General features: G+C 43.2%; 1 protein-coding gene across 4 annotated transcripts in view; it reads right to left on the bottom strand.

The window, feature by feature from the left end:
- The window catches only part of OXR1 (oxidation resistance 1), a 488,405-nt gene that overhangs the window by 60,907 nt on the left and 407,821 nt on the right, over positions 1-19,677 (bottom strand). For 3 of the 4 annotated variants that reach the window (XM_030553695.1, XM_030553698.1, XM_030553701.1), the window contains exons 7-9: positions 17,177-17,973; positions 7,567-7,735; positions 5,307-5,466 (exon numbers count right to left, since the gene is read on the bottom strand). In XM_030553695.1, the coding sequence (XP_030409555.1) occupies positions 5,307-5,466; positions 7,567-7,735; positions 17,177-17,973 (1,126 nt within the window). Of the gene's footprint in view, positions 1-5,306; positions 5,467-7,566; positions 7,736-8,768; positions 8,811-17,176; positions 17,974-19,677 lie in introns of all 4 variants that reach the window. The other variant, XM_030553697.1, reaches the window with a different exon arrangement.

The following is a 19,677-nucleotide window of genomic DNA, read 5'->3' as shown; positions in this document are numbered from 1 at the left end:
GAGACCCAGTCATGGACCAGGACCCTACTTTGCTAGTTGCTACGTGCCCCAATCTTATGGCTTGTTACATGAGGGTATATTGCTGCACTTACACTAAGCCCCGTTGAAGTCAGTGAGGCTTTATGCAGGTGCAGCAGTTAACCCAAGCACAACAAAAGGCAGAATAGAGAGATTTTGATTTAGAATTAAAAGTAAAATTAACTTTTAAGTAGACCATTTTTTTTAACTTTAATATTTAAAAAGCAAACCTAGTACTGCCTTCCATGTAAGACAATGTTACTCACCTTGAGCAGTAACTGATTCTTCAAGATCAGTGATTCTCCAACTTTTGTACTGGTGACCCCTTTCACATAGCAAACCTCTGAGTGTGACCCCCCCTCAATAAACTAAAAACACTTTAAAAACATATTTAACACCATTATAAATGCTGGAGGCAAAGCGGGGTTTGGGGTAGAGGCTGACAGCTCGCGACTCCCATGTAATTACCTCATGACCCCCGAGGGGTCCTGATCCCCAGTTTGAGAACCCCTGTTCAAGATATATGTACTTATGGGTACTCCACTTCAGGTGCCTCTCAAGCCCTTGATTGGAATATCCTATCAGGCTATTGCTTAGGAGTTACCTGAAATTGAGCACCCATAGGGACACTACTTGAAGAAATGCCTTGTACACTAACTGGTTTTTCCAGATGTGTCCCCCTATCGGTACTCCACTACTCACCCTCCTTCCCCTCTCTGCTTCAGACTGTTCTTGTTGGTCATTCAGATAAAGAAGGAAACAAGGGAGGTTCATCTGCACAGTCCTATATATCCTCAGAATGCAGCACAAAGTTGTACAGAGCACATGCACTGGCCAAACTGACACTGCTCAGTGGAAAATCTCCAAGCTAGGGCTCAAGAGGTACATGTGCATCTGTGGAGTACCTATAGGGACAATACTCGCAGAAGTAGTAGTTACCATTTTTTTTTTTTTTTTTGCAGATAAACGCTTAAACATTAAAGAATCAAAGGTAAAGGACAGCACTTTTGCTTCTATTTTTTCTTTCATAAACTGAACTTAGCTTGCTCGCAGAATAAAAGTTATCTGCTTTAAGTGAAATACAGTATATTTTTCCTATGAAAAAGGCAATAAATACATGGTAGAGAAATATCTGACCTCCACAGCAAGAGATCAGAAAAGAAGGCATGCTACAAAACATCATAAAGCAGGGGTCTCAAACTCCCAGCCGGTGGGCCATCTGTAGCCCACAAGCCTCCCCAATGTGGTCCATGGGGTTCCAGGAGTTTCGGGGCCGGGTCTCTCCCTTGGCCCCATCTGCCACCCCCAGGCACTCTCCTCTCAGGGGCCCTGGCAGCACAGCGGAGCTGAGCGGTGTCTGCCTGCTCACTCCAGTGGCTGTCAGTCCCTCCCTGTGGCCCAGGGGTGGAGCAGAGTGGGGCAGGGCTGTGGCTCCACGCACTGCCCCTGCCCCGAGCACCCCTGTGGCCAATGGGATGCTGCAGGGTTGGTGCCTGGGGACAGAAGCACGTGGGGGCCCCCTGCCCCGCCTTGGAGCCCCAGGTAAGCACTGCACCCCCTTCCTACACACCCTCTCCCATCCCCAAACTCCGTCCCAGAGCCTGCACTCCAATCTCCTACCCCAGACCTCCTCCCCACCCAAACTCCATCCCAGAGCCTTACACAGGTGGAGGGACAGAGTTTTCTGGGGGGCGGGTTCTGGGTGGCATGAGTGAATTGGCCTGCTGGGAGGATTTGAGGACTGGCACTGGCCCTAAGGTAAATTGAGTTTGAGACCTCTGCCCTAAAGAATGTGTTACTAGCCAATTTTGAAGAGGCTTATACAAAAAAACATGCATTAACCAATTACTTAACTTCACTTAAGCCAAGTGTTCAAGATTATGGTAGAATTTGAGCTAACATTTATTCTCTGCAAGCTTCCGAGAGTCTTTGCAATCAAGCACAGAAGAAATCTGGAAGGCACTGATTGAGTATCTTTTCCTGTTTTTATGGCACTGTGATCCATGTTTTCACAGCTCCAGGTTATAGTAAACTCTTTCAGTCTCCAATACTCATTGCCTCAAAGGGGCTTTGAGCCCACACAAGCATCACATCTAAGAGTAGCAAAGGCTAGTGCAAACACATGAACACCTATTTCATGAACTCAGCAGGCTCTCCGAAATCTATATTTTAGAGTCTATAAACCCATACAAAGGTTAGAACATAGCTAACTCAGTCTCTCTTAGCCTCCACAGGTACAACAGAGCTGAAAACACCCAGGTTTACATTGTGAACCTCTGGGGGAGAAGGTACTTTCCGTGGCAACTATGCAACTACTTGATCGAAGATATTAGACTCATGCCTAGTCTGATTGTGCTTAGATGCAAATGTAAGGCACCTTTTTAGGGAAAATCTCTATGCAGGAACAGTTTTGTATCTATAAACACCATCACAAGCATGTATGCCTATAAACATTGATACAAAAAATCCCCATTTCAATTCAAACTTTCCTTATTACTAAGGGTAATAGATTTATGGCATTATTGCTGCTCTCAGAAGTATGCTAAGCTCATCACAATACAGATAAAAACCAATATCGCTGCCCTGATGAACTTGAAAACTAATTTAAAATGGGACGATCTCTTCTCATGACAAGGCAGCAGTAAGGGGTGAGAAGGATGGACAGAGATAATGTTAAGATATGCATTTGTTCAGAACATGACACAGAAGCAGAGTTTTATTTCTTACCTAAGAAATATAAAAATTGTCATAGGGCATATTAGTCCTCTTTGAAAAGGACATCAGTACAAACATGGGACCTTTAAGTTTGCATATGCAGCAACCACATGGGGGAGTTACAGTGTAGCACTTTGGTGCACACTGCTACTGGTGTTCCTCTTAGTCAGAACTACAGGGCTGTGTAGACATGTCCTTGGTTTTTTAATTTCCTGTAGGCTTCACAGAAATGGGCCTTAAGAATTAAGCCTTAAGACCCAAATGAATAAAAACTTTCTACACTGCTTTGCCACAGCGATAGGTGCAATAGACACAAGTAATCCCAAACCAGTGAGTCCTAAACAGTAGATTCCTGTGCATCACAGACACACACACAGGAAAAACCAGAGAAACAGATCTAATATATCCCATACAGAGCTGACATTTTTTGAATGTCACCTGCCATCCTTTAATTGTGAATTGGTAGTGATGCTCAATGCTAGAACTATTTGTAAAGTTAACTGATGTAAAAATGAGTGGAACTAAGCACCACTACACTAGTAACTCAGTTTCTTATAAGCCAGTGCAGTGTTTAATATAATACAGCTGAATTATTTCACTTAAAGAATGTTTTAATGCTTTATACTGTACAATACTATGGATCAAAGCAATGAAGTCAAATTTGAGATAGCATCCCTGATCTATCACAGAATCAGTGGTAGTTGCAGATATTGTACATCGCACTTTCTCCCCATTAGACTTTTTCCTGATAGTCCCAAAGAAATTTTTCCAGCTAACTGCAGTATGAACTTGTCTCTTTAGGAAATGTACTGATATAGAAGAAGCTTCCCACACCCATTTCCTAATCCTATCCACATTCTTTGCTTGCAACATTTTTCTTTTGAAAGGAAATTAGGTATATTGGAAATTTTATCCAATCCAAGACAAAAACATTATATTTAGAGCACAGTATATTAAACACTTTTCAATCTGGGCCCCAATTTTCTAGGCACAATTTGGAACTTTCAGTCTATTACTCACACATGCTTTTTTTTGCAATTTGTTACCAGCACAATACTTGGACACCAATATACCCATGTAACAGAGGTACAAGTTTGAAAACGAGAGCCTGATGTTATGCAGCATATGCATGTACGAGGCTAAGCTAAAGTTCTGAACGTAGCATTGTAAATCTACAGGCAAGACCTATTATACTGCAGAAGCAGTGGTTTGTAGTTTGCTTCTGATAAAATTATGGATCTCAGGGTTCTCATTTATAATCCTTAATTTCAGAAATTTAAAAACAAACAGGATAAAAAGTTTTCAGAGAAGAAAACTGGCATCCATATTAAGCCTAAAGTGAATCTAACTTGTTAAAAACGTGTCTAAGGTATTTAGAATTAAAAAGGGCATTATCAAAAAATTAACATGGATTTTTGGCACTCCAATATACAACAATAAAATACAGCAGATCCTGATGCAAGATTGACAGTGAGTTTGTAATGGTTACATGGACCCAAATTAAGTGATGCTGATGGATACTTCTATAATATACGTTTGCTTCAAATGACAATATTGAACTCTTGTACACAATATTAAAATGGAATAATTTGCTATGACACTTCAATTTTAGACAAACTGACTGCACACGAAAATTACAAGCGACTTTTTTCTCCATATGGACACTTAAAAAAACCACAGATAATCTGTTAACTGTATGCACATGTAATGTGTCCATAGACACACAATGTACACTGATGCACATGGGAGTAATACGTTTATTATAAGGAAGCATATATGCATTCTATCAGTAATACATTTTAATATTAATCCAAACAACATTCTACATATTATTAAATCGAAAAAAGTAGGTTTTCCCAGTTAATCCAGCAAAACTCCCTACAATTTATAAAAGGTCCTCTGTATATATACACACTTACAGTGTACTTATTTTCTCACAGCACCTTATATTTACATTATGAGATTTGTGCAGTGACACACAGGGTTTTGAATGTGTAGAGCTCTGCGAGGATACAACATTTGTATCCGCATCTGATCTGCGATGCACAAATATGGTCCGTGGACGTGGACATCCATGGATATAAAGTGGATATCTGCAGATTTTCAGGGCTCTATGCACGTGCACCTAATACATACTCAAACAGTCTACTCTGGTATAGTTTCCTTAAACAATGGTAAGCCTTTTGATCAAAAAATGGATTTTGTACAAAGGTAGTACTTTCTGCTCTATTTACACCTCTTTCAATTTTGATTTTTTGTTTTTTGGGAAAATCTCCTACAGTGTATTCCAAAATATAGCTTGCTAGATGGGAAAAAACGGGCAGGTTTGTAATTGGTGAAATGTTGCCCAAACTAATGCGTTACAGTAAAAAGTGTTAGGGTGGCACAAATTAAAAAGTACACAACTGAATAATTCTAGTTAATGAATTGATAAAAAGTATTAAGTATATGAAATACTTTATATATGTTTTCAACTTATTTAAGTCATCTTTCCTTGTATCAAAAATATAATTCAATACATTTAATATTATTAAAAAATTAAGAAAAGATCCCCTGACAATGCTTTTCCTTACCTCCCACTCTCTAGAAGCAGCTTCATTAGTGCAATCACCAGTTTCAGGTTCTTCATTCTTCTTTACCACTACAAACCCAGGCTCTCTAATAGACTCCCCAGTATCCTCTGAATACATCTCTGGGCTCCACTGAATAAAGAAGGCATACAAGTGTTCTGTCCTGAAAAACAAAATCAAGTAATAACACAAATTAAAACAAAACACATTCATTGTTGACTTTATCAAGGATTGCACACGCATGTAAAAAAACCTCCATAATTTCCTTGTGTTTTACCACTATCTATCTGAGATTATAGAAACAAACATGGTTGAGAATCTGTTAACTATGCTATTGTTTACTTTTGGTATTTCACTAAACTTGGACAGTGAAAATAGACCAGCTTTAATCTGTCAGCTTTAATTTTCTATTCTTATACAGTAGTACAATAATACTGTTTGAGCTCTCATTTTAAGAGTTTTTATATAGTACCAACCACTGAAATATCCAAACTCTAAAAATATAAAAGAACTGCTTAAACAGACTCATGGGAGGTTTAAACCAAATATGGATAGAAAGGTTTGCATCTCTCTTGCCTCATTCTGCCCCAGATAAAACCTAACACTTTGGGCCTAAACCACTTCTGAGTGTTTTCATATTCTACTGAGCATTACTAGCTGGCACAAAGAAAGAAAGCAGAAGATATGCATATAACAAGATCCCGAAAGACAGACAGATTAGTCTAGTAGTAGTAGTTAATTAAGTGGCAAATCCTATTCTCTTTTCTATAGGCTTTACAGAAACAGTGGAATGTTTTCACAGTTTGGGAGAGCACGATCCCAGAAGATTGCACAAGAAGTTACTATCCCTCATGTGCTACAGAACTGTGTTCTATGAGAGTTCCCTGTGCAGTCACTGAGGGAAGTTTGGGGGATAGTACCAGTGGCTTTGCAATACCACAACTTCAATGACACTTCACCATGGACAGGAACACAACAGTCGTGAGGATTATAGCAGCCCTGAGGCTTTATGGTGTGGAACAGGATCCTCCCTCTCCTCTTCCTTGAGGCCCTCCCTTGTGGCTAGTTTATGTACTTTAAGTCAGCACAAAGAACAAGATTAGGCCCAAAGAGATGAAGTGTGTATCAGAAGTGTATTTAATTTATTCTCCTTAAAGGAAACCCTGCCCAAACTGATACTAGATTATCAGAAATCACACTTGCTGCATATCAGCAAGTTCTTATAAGATTCCAACTATGTCTTCCTTGTAACTCTGTTTCCAGAGATCAAAGGCCACTAAACAGTGTTCAGTTTAAACTTTAAGTTAACCTTTTATTCTAAATGAATTTTAGTGCTTTTGAAAGGATGTTCAATAGACAACACTAGAGACTGAACACTTTGAACAAGGCAGAATAGGTCATGACAATGAAAGCTTCCTCACGCAATCCTACCTGCCTATGCATGGGAGCAGTGTCAGTGCCATGTCAGTTCAAAATAACTGGTGTCTCAAGACTGCTAGCTAATAAATGCCGATTAATAATTGGCAACAACTGTAAGAAACTAGTATTTAAAATAGAAAGTTATTCACTTTGTCTACAAGAAGCTTAGTTAAGCCTCCAACATTTAACATCCTTCCCCACTGTAAGATGCTAGTGCCATGTACACATCAAGCATTACATTACCAATAACCTGCTCCTTGATCCCATCTCTCGCACAACAGGATGGAGATGAGTCCATCTGAATCTCTCTCCATGCTGATATATGCCATGACGGACAGCCACTTGGCCTACCAAGGATGTAGTCTTTAAAGTTAGCTAGTAGCACAGTTTGGTTAATTAAAAGAGGTGCCAAGTAGAAAGAATGGGGCATGCCAGCATTGGTACAAGGTACATAGAACTAAAACCCTTCTCCTCACATTAGCAAAACTCCTGCACCTATCCTGGCTAATCTTGTGTCCTCACACTATGGAGATGCAATAGTTAATAGCTCCAAGTAGCAATGGATCCACATGGTCCATCTACTCCTCCCCTTGCCCACCCAGCATGTAGTTGTATTTCCACATGCACAAGCTTTCCAATTTCTTACCTGATTTGAGCAGAACCATGTTGTTGTTCTGTATCTGACACTCTCCACAGCTGTGGAAGAAGGGCAAGATTTGCCTCTTGTGTTATTACAAGGAAGGTATAATTACTTATACATGATTCTGAGAAGCGTAGAGGAAGGTAAATTAGATTACAATGATGCTGGGAAAAATATTTATCTGACAACCTAATCCCTCTTTACCTTTCATGCGGAACAGCAAACCAGTACTCATGTTTCTTATTTCTCTGTGCATACTGCTGCATTGATGCACTTGCTTGTGACACAAATGTTTTTCTCATAGGTTTTCCAACTCTGAGACACAAGAATTTGTGAAATCGATGTCTTCTCTTCTCCTTCATAGGAGCAGAACCTATCACAGATAAAGGGGAAAAAAAGCAGGTAGTTCTATCAAGTTCTACTCCACAAGCTGAACCATACAATTGACCAACTACATATTAGGATGATTGATCCAATGCAGCCGAAATTAGTTGCAAATACTCTTCTTTCGTTACAAAGATTTGTTACTATTCCGCATATTTAAGCTGACTTATACACATGGAACAATAAAAACTATGAATAAAACACAGATTTGACTACTTCTAACTTCTTCCCCCCCACCTCAATCCCACAGTACATACTGAAATTTCAGTTATGTTTGAAAATACACTGTAATGGGGAGAGGAGGGGAATGACTCACCTCATGAGGGCTTCCTAGGAGCTGGGTGCGATACTGCAATCTTTTTCCTGCTGTGAAATCCACTTTAGGTTGCCAACCTCACTATACAGGTCTTCAGTAGCTTGGCCCTCCAGCCAAGTCACAGTCAAAAACGAACACTTCTGAGGTAGTTCAGAGTTCACACTACATACCCTTCAGCCTAGTCTCTGGGCCCTTTAAGTTCAGCCCTTTGCTTGGCCTTCTAAAGGAGCCTTTGCCCCTTCACCAGCGGCTGGTAGGGGAACCTAGGCCTGCTCACCACTCTGGGTTCAAACCCAAGGACCTTATAAACAGCAGCCATGCACTTCTTCCTTTAATTAGTTACTGCTGTTTCCCTGGGCCTCCTCCCACCTGGCCCCTTCACCCATTACCTTATCGTTAAAGTTATCAGGTCTTCTCTCCCAGGGTCAGTAAATGCAGCCAGTCAAGCCCCTTTGACCAGAGAGGAGCACTCTTCCTCGCCCCTCTGGTCCCAGTCAGGTACCGCCCTACGAAGCCCCTGCAGCTCTTTTAATCGGCACCTGCTGGGCTCTGATTGGCTATTTCCACAAGACCTCTCTAGGAAGGCCTGGAAGAGCAACCTTTGCTGCTCCTTCCTGGATGGGGTGTAGTAGGACTGGGTAGCCTCTATCAAGGGGGTTACGAAGGGCCAGGTACACCCGTCACGTGCATCAAAGAGACATTTTACCTGTAGTCTGAGATTGGAATTCTCTCCCTTCCACGTCAACCCCTTTTTAAAAAAATAAATAAATAAATAATCCATTTTCCCAATTTACAAAATGTGACCAGATAGCAATAAAGTGACATAGAATATATAGTGGAAAAACATATTCACAAAAGAAAAGATTAACGTATATATTTAGACCTATGTCAGTCTTATGTACTGAATGTAAGCGTATTAGTTACTTTTCATTTCAAGAAACCAATTTCTGCATTCATCAATGCAGAATTAAGACTTATTTACATTTCTAAAATTAGCTTTGTGTTTATCAAATATTTTAGAGTTATAAAACATACAGGATGAAGTAGCTCTATATTTTGCTCTAGTATTTCTAATGAACTAATGGAACTGTTAGGTTCCTAAACACTGGATAAGTGATTAGGTATAAATTGCCAAGTTTAGCTAAAGGGACAGTGAACAAACAAAAATAAACAGCCTCTGAGACAGACTAAATCCCCAAATCCCACAACACTTCAAGTTGATTCAGAAGGAAGCCTTTAAAAAGCAAAAAGAACAGTCAAGTTAGGAAAACAAAACAAAAAATAAACAAGAATGAAAAACGCTAAGGTCCTGATCCTAAACTGTGGCCTATAACTCAGAAGGTGCAGGTGTGTGCAGAGGGTGGCAAGCCATTCCAGCTCTAACCTGTATCTCTCAAAACTGGGTGACCGGGCAACAAAATGGCAGATGAAATTTAAAGTTGATAAGCGCAAAGTACACCGCTACCACGATATAACACGGTCGTGGGGAGCCAAAAAGCCCTACCGCATTATAAGTGAAACACTGTTAAATCGAGGTAGTGGTGGCAGGGCAGCAGCGGTGATTTAAAGAGCCCGGGGCTACCATTGCGGGGAGCACAGAGCCTTTTAAATCACCGCTGCAGCCCTGCTGCCACTACCCCAGGGCTGCGGCAGTGGGGCTCTGCCGGCGATTTAAAGGGTCTGGGGCTCCCCACGGCCGTAGCCCCAGGCTCTTTAAATCACCGCTGAAGCCCTGCCACCACTACCCTGATTTAACAGCGTTTCACTTATAACGCAGTAGGGCTTTTTGGCTTCCCATGACCGCATTACATCGTGGTAGCGGTGTACTTTGCGTTTATCAACATTAAATTTCTTCTGCCATTTTGTTGCCCAGTCACCTAGTTTTGAGAGATCCTTTTGTAGCTCTCCTCAGTCTGCCTGGGTCTTAACTATCTTTAGTAATTTTGTATCTAGGCCTTATCTGCACTGCCACTTTACAGCGCTGAAATATTCTTGCTCAAGAGTGTGAAACAACACCATCCTTCCCCCCACCCTCCCAAGTGATCCATGCTTCAGTGCTGGACAGTGGCAGTGTAGACGGTCTATATATTTTTCCACAAGCATTTTTATGCTAACTGAACTGTACATTCACAATGTTATTAAATATGTGATGTCCTTTCAAAAGGTTCTGAATGGTGCCTAGTGCAATAATGGGACTTTTAGTAACAACAATAAGCTGTAGGGATTCACACCCTGGCTTGCTGCACAGTAACTTGCCAACTTCGGGGGAGGGATAGCTCAGTGGTTTGAGCATTGGCCTGCTAAACCCAGTTCAATTTTTGTGAGTTCAATCCTTGAGGGGGCCACTTAGGGATGTGGGGCAAAATCAGTACTTGGTCCTGCTAGTGAAGGCGGGGGCTGGACTCGATGACCTTTCAGGGTCCTTTCCAGTTCTATGAGATAGGTATGAGAGTACTTTTCCCTATGATCTTACTAAAGATACAATCCAAAATTGCCAAACCCAGCTAGAGGACATATTGTGTAATATAACAATTCCCATAGCAATTTAGGGTATTAAAGTCAAACTTACTACCACAGAATGATGCAACAATTAAATGGGTTGGCCTTTCAAAATGCAGTTACAGAACTGGATCAAACGGCTAACCACACCAGATGTTGAAATAGAAAATGAAGTCCAGCCAGCCAAAAAATATATTGTAATTAAACATATTGGTACTTTTAATGATATACGGGGGACTGGTTTGTATGTGAACATTCATTCAGAGTTTATGTTTCATATAAGTACTATTCTGAGTGTTTTTTAAAAAACCAGATACATAGTGCATGGTTTAAAGTATTGGTTCATCTTCATTAGTGCACCATAAAAGGACCAGACAATTAAAACAAAACCACAAATCATGAAAGATTGTATTTAGAAATAATGCCAAATATTCAGATATTTTAAATTCTTGATAAACTGCAAGTTTGGATCTGAGTTGCAATCAAAGATTGTTGCAGTAACTTGCAACTAAAATCACACAGAAAAAATGGATACCTATCTTTTCATAACTATTGTTCTTTGAGATGTGTTGTTCATGTCCATTCTATTCTAAGTGTGCGTGCACCGTTGTGCGGGATCGGAGATTTTTGCCTTAGCGGTATCCGTAGGGTTGGCTGTGGTGCCTCCTTGAGTGCTATGTTCATGTGTTAGTGTATCAGGCACCGCTGGTCCTACGCCCTCTCAGTTCCTTCTTGTCGGCAATTCTGACAGAGAGGCAGGAGGACGGGTAATGGAATGGACATAAGCAACACATCCTAGACAACATTAGTTATGAAAAGGTAGGCAACTGTTTTTTCTTCTTCGAGTGCTTGCTCTGTCGATTCCATTCTAGGTGACTCACAAGCAGCGTCCATGGAGTTCGGCTCCGAGTTGTGCATCTTGCACCACTGCTCCACCAAAGCCAGCGTTGTTTTGAGCTTGCTGGGTAAGTACTTAATGAGATGAGAATGTTTGGAGAGACTACCAAGTAGCGACCCTACAGAGCTCCTTGATTGGAACCTGAGACAGGAAGACCACTAATGATGCCCTAGTCAAGTGTGCTATTCATAACAGTAACGGATGCAGGCAGTGATCCAGGACAAAAACCTTTGAGCAGACACTGGGCAACGCTTCATTCTGTCCGCCACTGCAACAAACAGCTGTGTCAACTTACAGAATGTCTCTGTCCTGTCAATGTAGAAGGCCAGCGCCCTCCTGACGTCCAGGGCACGCAACTTGCATTGCTCTTCTGATTTATGAGGCTTTGGGAAAAAGCCATTAAGTATGTGTCCTGGCCAGTATGAAACTGGGAAACCATCTTGGGCAGAAACATCAGTTCTGGACACAGCTGGACCTGATCCTTATAGAATAAGGAATAGGGCGGCTTTGAAGTGAGTGCCCTGTTCTTGGACACCTTGTGGGCTGACAATATTGCAACCAGGAACAAAGCCTTCTAGGAGAGAAGCAGGAGAGATCAGGAAGCCAGAGGCTCAAACAGAGGCCCCAGGAGTCTTGACAGCACGAGATTCAGGTCCCAAGGAGGGACAGGATTCCAGAGGTGCGGGTAGAGATGCTCCAGACCTTTCAAAAACCGGGCCATCATGTCGTGAACGAAGACTGAATTGTCATGGAATGTAGGGCGGAAAGCCGAAATAGTGGCCAGGTGGACCCTGACTCATGACAGGGACAAACCTTGGAGTTTGAGGTGCAGAAGATGATCCAAGATCTCCTGCAGAGGCCTGCTCAGCTCGGATACACCATTCCGAGCCTCAGTATGTGAACCTTTCCCATTTGGCCAGGTAAGCTGCTCTGGTGGACGGTTTCCTGCTACTCAACAAGACCTGCTGAACCCGGTCCAAGCATTCCCGTTTGTCCATATTTAGCTATGCTGTCCAGTGTAGTGCCACCAGGCTCGGGAGTAGAAGGCTCTGTCATGGTTCTGGGACAGCAGATCTGACCAAAGGGGCAGCTGCAGCAAGGCGGCTACCGAAAGGTCCAGCAGCGTGCCGAACCAGTGCTGGTGAGGCCACATGAGGGCTATTAGGTACAGTGTTTCTCAAATGCAGCCATCAGGGCCTTTTTCTGTGGCCACAGCCTCCTGGGCTGCGATGGGGGTGGGAGGGCGCAAAGAACTGGCCCCTCTCAAACAACTGACAGCAGTGGTTAGGCCCTGTCCCCCTCCGGAAACACAAACGCAGAAGGTGCAGGCAGCTGGTGAATTTTCCACTTTCCCCAGGGGTAGGGGAGGCAGGCTTTAGCCATGGGGCTTCTGGCTCTGTCTATGCTGTGGCAGGCTCTGGCTGCAGCCTCACCACCCCCTACCTGTCCCCCCGCATTGTCCCTGGGCCCCACTGCTTCCCTGCCCACCTCCCCATCCAGGGCTTAATTTGTCCCAGGGCGTTCCAGAGCTGAGTAAGTCTGCTGTGAAAAGTGATATTAAAGATACAAATATCACTTCCCAGCAGAAAACTTACCAGCTAGCAAGTCTTAGAAAAGAAAGAAGCACAACCTAACAAAAAAGCAAGAACATGCAAAGCACCTTATTTGTGTTTCTATTCTATTCATGTCCAGTAAACAGCGACATCAATTTTTATTACCGAGTTTGAAAAAACCCTACATAAATAAATTACAATGATTTAGACATGTATATGTGCATATTTGTTTTTCTTAAAGTTAAATATTTTAGAAAAAATTGTCAGCATGGCCACCAGCCAGAGTTAGTGGCCACACTCTGAGGGCACCAAAAAATTTGTTGTGAGAACTCCTGCTCCCTGTCCTGTTTGATCTTCACGAGGACCCTGTGAATCAACGGCAATGGTAGGAAGGCATAATAAGAGTCCCTGGGATAAGAAATGTGTCTGACAGGGAGGTCAAGTCCATCCCCAGGATCGAACAGAACATGCGGCATTTCCTGTTCTGCCTGGACACAAAAAGGTCAACCTAGGGAATCCCCCACTTCTGGAAGATTATACTGACCACCTCCTCATGGAAAGACAAGAAGGTCCTGCTGAAGTGATCTGCTAATACCTCCTGGTTCTGGGCAGGTGCGTAGCTACCAGATGAACAAAATGCCACACACAAAAGTCCCAAAGGCGGAGAACTTCTGGGCAAAGGGCTGACGACCTGGCTTCGCCCTGCTTGTTAATGTAATGAATTGCAGCAGTATTGTCCATGAGGACCTGCACCACCTTGCCCTTCAGGTGGGGCAAGAAAGTCTGGTAGACCAGGCAAACCGCTCTGGGCTCCCTGATGTTGATATGGAGGGCTAGATCGTCCCGCAAACAGCGGCCCTGCATGCTGAGCTTGCCCAGGTGGGCTCCCCAGTTCAAGTCCAAAGCATAAGAGACCAAGGTCAGCAACGGGGAAGGGGCTGCAAAAGGAACTTCCTCCAGCACCAACCTGGGGTCCAACCACTAATCCAGGGACAACCGGATGTGACCTGGCACCCTGACTACTTGGTCTAGGTCGTGCCTGTTGGGGATGTAGACCGATGCCAGTCATGCTCGCAGAGACTGGAGACAGAGCCAGGCATGACTGACCATGTATGTACATACAACCATGTGGCCCAACAACTGCAGGCAGATGTGAGCCGTGATGAGCAGGTGGTTTTTCACATAGGAGATCAGGTCAGACATGGCAGAGAATTGCAGGGAGTATCTCGAGGCTATTATCTCCAACATCCAGCGGCCCAAGGTGACCCACGACCAGGCTGAACAGTAGGGACGAAGACTGTCAAGGAAAGAACAAGGTCTGGAGAGCGCCTTCAAAATGAGTGCTTCTGGCCCCCAGGATGCTTTGCCGAGCCAGGCGGCGCAGGTGATCAGGAGGAGAAGGGGCAGCAACGACTACAGCTTGTCTCTCTATCCTTTCTCTTTGCTGACCCCTGTCTAGGTTGCCAAGACCTTAGTGGCGAGGGTGGCTGGAACTGCTTCCTCGCAGACTGTGGCATATGCAGACCGAGCGAGCAAAGGGTGACACAAGTATTCTTCAACCCATGCAGCCTTGCATCTGTCTGCTCTGCAAAGAGTCCATTCCCCTCAAACGGGAGGTCCTGGATTGAGGTCTGCATTTCTTGGGACAGGTCAGCAGTCTGAAGTCAGGAGCTGCACCTCATGACCACCATCATGTGACCACCCTAGCTGCCAAGTCAGCCCCAACCTACGCCATTTGAAGAGAGCACCTCACTTCTGCGGTACCCTCCTCCACTAGGGTGCCAAATTCCTGGGCCAAATCTTGGGGGAGGGACTCCTTGAATTTACAGAGGGAGTCCCACAAGTTAAAATTGTACCTGCCCAAGAGAGCCTGGTGGTTCACCACCCAGAATTGCAGGCTGGCTGTCAAATAAATTTTCTTCCTGAAAAGGTCCAGTTTTTTGCCCTCTTCATTTTGGGGGACTGAACTGGTGTGCCCCTACTTGTCCTTCTCACTGGATGTAGAGATGACCAGTGAGTCTGGAAGTGGGTGGGAATGTAGGTACTTGAACCCTCTGGAGATCTGTGGCACTGAGTTGGAGAGTGCTGCCTTGGCTCAGGAGCTCAGCGGTGCTCAACTGCCCGTGGAGGGTCTTGGCAGCTGGCTTGACCTTGTAGGAAGCCTTTGCTGTTTCCTGCAGCACACGTGGTGCTGGCAGAGGCCTCTACTCTCTAGGTGCTGGGAGAGCCTGCGAAGTTGTCAATCCCACCACAGGTCTGAGTCCCCTACCGCTCCCATGAGTCAGCAGTGGATCCTTTGGGGGGGCTAAGAGCCCCGACTGGGGAGGAATATCCATTTGGCTCCAGTGTGGATGGGGCAGCCCAAACTGGGTCCTTTGCCTGGTACCCCATGGCCTGACCTGCCTGGTGCCAGGGAGCTGTGCTTCTTGGTCTTCTTCCTGGGCACCAGTGCCATAGGTGAGCTACACACAGACTGAAATACTAGAGGTAGAGTCTGGTGAGGATGGCTCAGAAGCTGGTTGGACGGCAGGCTCCATGAGGAGAGCCCGCAAACAGGTATCACACTATTTCTGGGTCCTGGGTTGAAAGTTTTTACAGATAGGATACTTGTCCTTCACATGTGATTCCTCTAAGCACCTGAGACAACTGCTGTGAGGGTCACTAAGAGGCATAGGCCTGTTGTAATCCAAGCAGGGCTTAAACCCCAGAGACTGGGGTATGCCCCACCTGGGGTGAAGTTCCCAATGGGACTAACTTCTAACTACCCTTCACAACTATTTAACACTAACTACTATAAACAAACTATTTACAAGGCCCTTGGGCTAGAAGTCAGAAGAGATGAAACCACTAAACTTTGCTATACAAGAAAAGGTGCTCTGACTAACTACCATGGGCGGTAAGAAGGAACGGAAGGCATAGGGCTGGTGGTACCTGATATACCAACACATTAGTATGGCACTCAAGGGGGTGCCACAGCTGACCCTATGGATAAGGCAAAAATCTCCGATGAATGAACACGTGGGCACATGGACACCTAGAATGGAATCAACATGAGCAAGCACCTGAAGAAGAACTGACCTTTTACAGGAATGAAGACGTGCAGAAAACTAAAAATTCATTTTCCACATCTGAGAATTAATTCTTTATTTGGCTCCTGTGTTGGGAAAGGCTTTTGTATGTTTAACCTTATTCTATTTTAGCATCAAGCATAAAGCAATGACAAAATATGAGTAAGGCCATGTCCACATTAGAGACCTTACAGAGGCAACAGCTGTACCAATGCAGCTGCACTGCTGTAAGATCTCTCGTGTAGTCACTCTATGCTGACGTGAGAGAGCTCTCCCATCAACATATCAAAACACCACTAACAAGCAGCAGTAGCTATCTTGGCAGGAGAGGCTCTTCCGCCAACACAGTGCTGTGCACGCTACCACTTATGCTGGCAAAACTTACATTGCTCAGGGATGTGCGCTCTCACACCCCGAGCAACATTCATTGTGCCAACATAAGTGGCAGTGTACACATGGCCTAAGTGAAATGCAGAAAAATATATGTTGATGTAATGTTAAGATAAAGATTCAAGTCATCAAAAGGTTATGAAACTCAAAAAGTTAGAGTTCTCATTTAACTCAGCCATACTGCATATGTTCAGTAGCAAGGGTGAAATTCATCCAAACATAGAGCGCCTTTCTGGGACCACAGTTTAATCACTTAACCAACATACCAAGGATCACAATTTGTTTTGGGTTCTACATTGATCGATCAGCCACAGTCCTCATGATATCAGCTGATTTGATTCTTCATCAAGTTTAAACACAACTGTAAAATCAAGCTCTGAGACAGTGACTGGAAGAATGCAAATCCATCTCCCATTCCCTCTATGCAATTCCTCCAATAGTAACCCTTCTCCTTGGTAAAAGGTCCACAAAATTGGCTAAGTAGTATGAATTATATTCTGTCTACAAGCCAGGGAGAAATTTCAGTATGCACATACAGGCAGATGAAGTTTTCCTAAGAATGATCTACAATAGTTAGTAAATGCATTGAAAGTTTAGTACTTTTAAAAGAAGAAACTTTTTTTGTTGTGGTGAGGGGGTGATAGGATGGTTGAAAAAAACCTGCATGTTTATTTTATTCTGTAACCTTAGACCTTGACTCACTTACCTTCAACTTGTCCATCTGCTGCAATCTCCATTTTTTGCTTAATTTCTTTTTGTGAATCTTGCTGCATGTTTTCTCTTTGCTGCTTGGTTTGTTGCATAGTGTGAATCTTCCAGAGTTCACGAAGCTCTTCAACGTCTATGTCTGAATCTCGAGTTAATTCTTTCACTAGTTTTCCCTTGGTTATAGTCTCTTTTTTTTGAGAGTCTTTGATGTCTTCACAAGGTAGACATTCCTCCTTTATCACACTCTCTCTTTTGTGTGTTTTCTCTAGTGTGGAATCTTGATCTAGGACGACATCTACATCTGTGCCCCATTCTTTCCTGGGTTGCATATCTTGCAAAGATTGTTGATGGGCATCTGTAACTTTTTCCCCTACAGTGTCCTCTCCCTCCTGTATTGCCATTTCAACAGTTTCTGAACCCATAACATGGGTTACAAACCCACTGTCATTTACAGGCAGGTCAACACTAGATTTTAAGTCCTTGGGAACATCAGTTGAGTCTGAAATTATTGTTAAACATTCTGCGCTAGTTTGATTTATCGTTTGGACAGACTCTGATGAGGCACCAGAAGATTTGTCTTGTCGAAGCTCATCTGAAGAAACAAGTTCCTCACATATTGGAGAGAGTTCCGATTCTGTGAACACATCCTCCGAAAGAGACTCCTCTGTGCTCCGAGGGGCAGTGCTGGTACTGTCATTCCCTGTATCCCGAACCCTTGAATCCATTTCATCTGTATTGCTTCCTGTAATTTTCTTGAAATGGCAGAGGTCCCTTACAGATAATGGTTCTACATCTCTGTTAAGCAAAGGAGAGTCCAAGTTATCACCACAAAGTGCCTTTTATTGAACTTTTTTCCCTAAAAGAAATCAGAGATATGAATGCTGAAAAGGATCTTTGGAAGCTCATTTAGTCCGTCTTATTGACAGTTTCTAAGCCTGTTTATGATTATTGTAAAGGTCACTTAAAATAAATTGTACTTGAATATTTTGTAATGCCAGGTCTACAACAGAATCTTTTGCCAGTTTAACAACATCAGTTGTTGCGGTTTTTTGGGGGAGGCAAAGGTTCGGGGGGTGGGATGGGGAGCAGGGAACACATATACCAGCAAAGGCTCTAGTATAGACAGTTATACTGATATAATATGCTTTTGTCACTCAAGGAATGGTACACTAGTAGGATTTGCTAGTATAGCCGATTTAGATCTGACCCAAAGATTCATAGACTTTAGATGATCATAATGGTCCCTTCTGACTTTGTCTGACCTCCTGCACAATGTAGGCCACAGAATCTCACCCACCCACTCCTGTAACAAACCCCTAACCTATATCTGAGTTACAAAAGTCCTCAAATTGTGGTTTAAAGACTTCAAGGTGCAGAGAATCCTCCAGCAAGTGACCTGTGACCTTTGCTGCAGAGGAAAGCGAAAAACTTCCAGGGGCTCTGCCAGTTAAACCCTGAGCATGTAGGCAAGACTCACCAGCCAGCACCCAGGAAAGAATTCTCTGTAGTAACTCAGATCCCATCCCATCCAACATCCCATCACAGACCACTGGAAATATTTACCTGCTAATAATCAAAGATCAATTGCCAAATTAATTGCCAAAATTAGGCTATCCCATCATACCATCCCCTTCATAAACTTATCAAGCTTAGTCTTGAAGCCAGATATGTCTTTTGCCCTCACTACTCCCCTTGGAAGGCTGTTCCAGAACTTCACTCCTCTAATGATTAGAAACCTTCCTCTAATTTAAAGTCTAAACTTCCTAGTGTCCAGTTTATATCCATTTGTTCTTGTGTCCACATTGGTACTAAGCTTAAATAATTCCTCTCCCTCCCTAATATTTATCCCTCTGATATATTTGTAAAGAGGAATCATATCCCCTCTCAACCTTCTTTTGGTTAGGCTAAACAAGCCGAGCTCATTCAGTAAGTATAAAGCTGACCTCTTACTCACTGGGTATAACACCAACACTATGTATTACCACCCTGATGGTGAGAGGTTTCAGAATAAACTTGCACAAGTGGTGCTAGGATATGGAGTACTGGGAGAAGATGGGGACAATAAGTATATATTGTATTTACTTGTATTTTTTACAGTCAGAAGTAAACAAAACAAAAGTTCCAGAAAGTGCCTTCTAGGAAGTCTGTGCTTTAAGTTCCCGTTCTCTGGGGAAAGAAGCAAAAAACCCACCTTCCATTTGAAAGACATCTTCAGTACATTTTATCCCACAACACATATATCTAATGAATTAAATTCCCAGTAAAATTAAGATTTCATTACCAGTGCATGTATCCTCCTCTTTAAGTATATATTGAGTATTTGCTAAGATAGTAGGTTGCAATTAAGTTTCAGCTTGCATTTCAGACTAAAGGCCTTGCCTACTCTACCAGGGTAAGTCGACCGAAGTCACGCTATTCTACGTAGCTTAGGTCAACTTACTGCAATGCCTAAAACATGCTGTGTCGACGGGTGATGTCCTTACCTTACTCCCCTTGTTC

This window comes from Gopherus evgoodei, chromosome 2, assembly GCF_007399415.2.
Source record: "Gopherus evgoodei ecotype Sinaloan lineage chromosome 2, rGopEvg1_v1.p, whole genome shotgun sequence".
NCBI classification, from domain to species: domain Eukaryota; kingdom Metazoa; phylum Chordata; order Testudines; family Testudinidae; genus Gopherus; species Gopherus evgoodei.
Note: the sequence above shows the minus strand (reverse complement) of the source record. Positions and strands in the feature narration are given on the sequence as shown.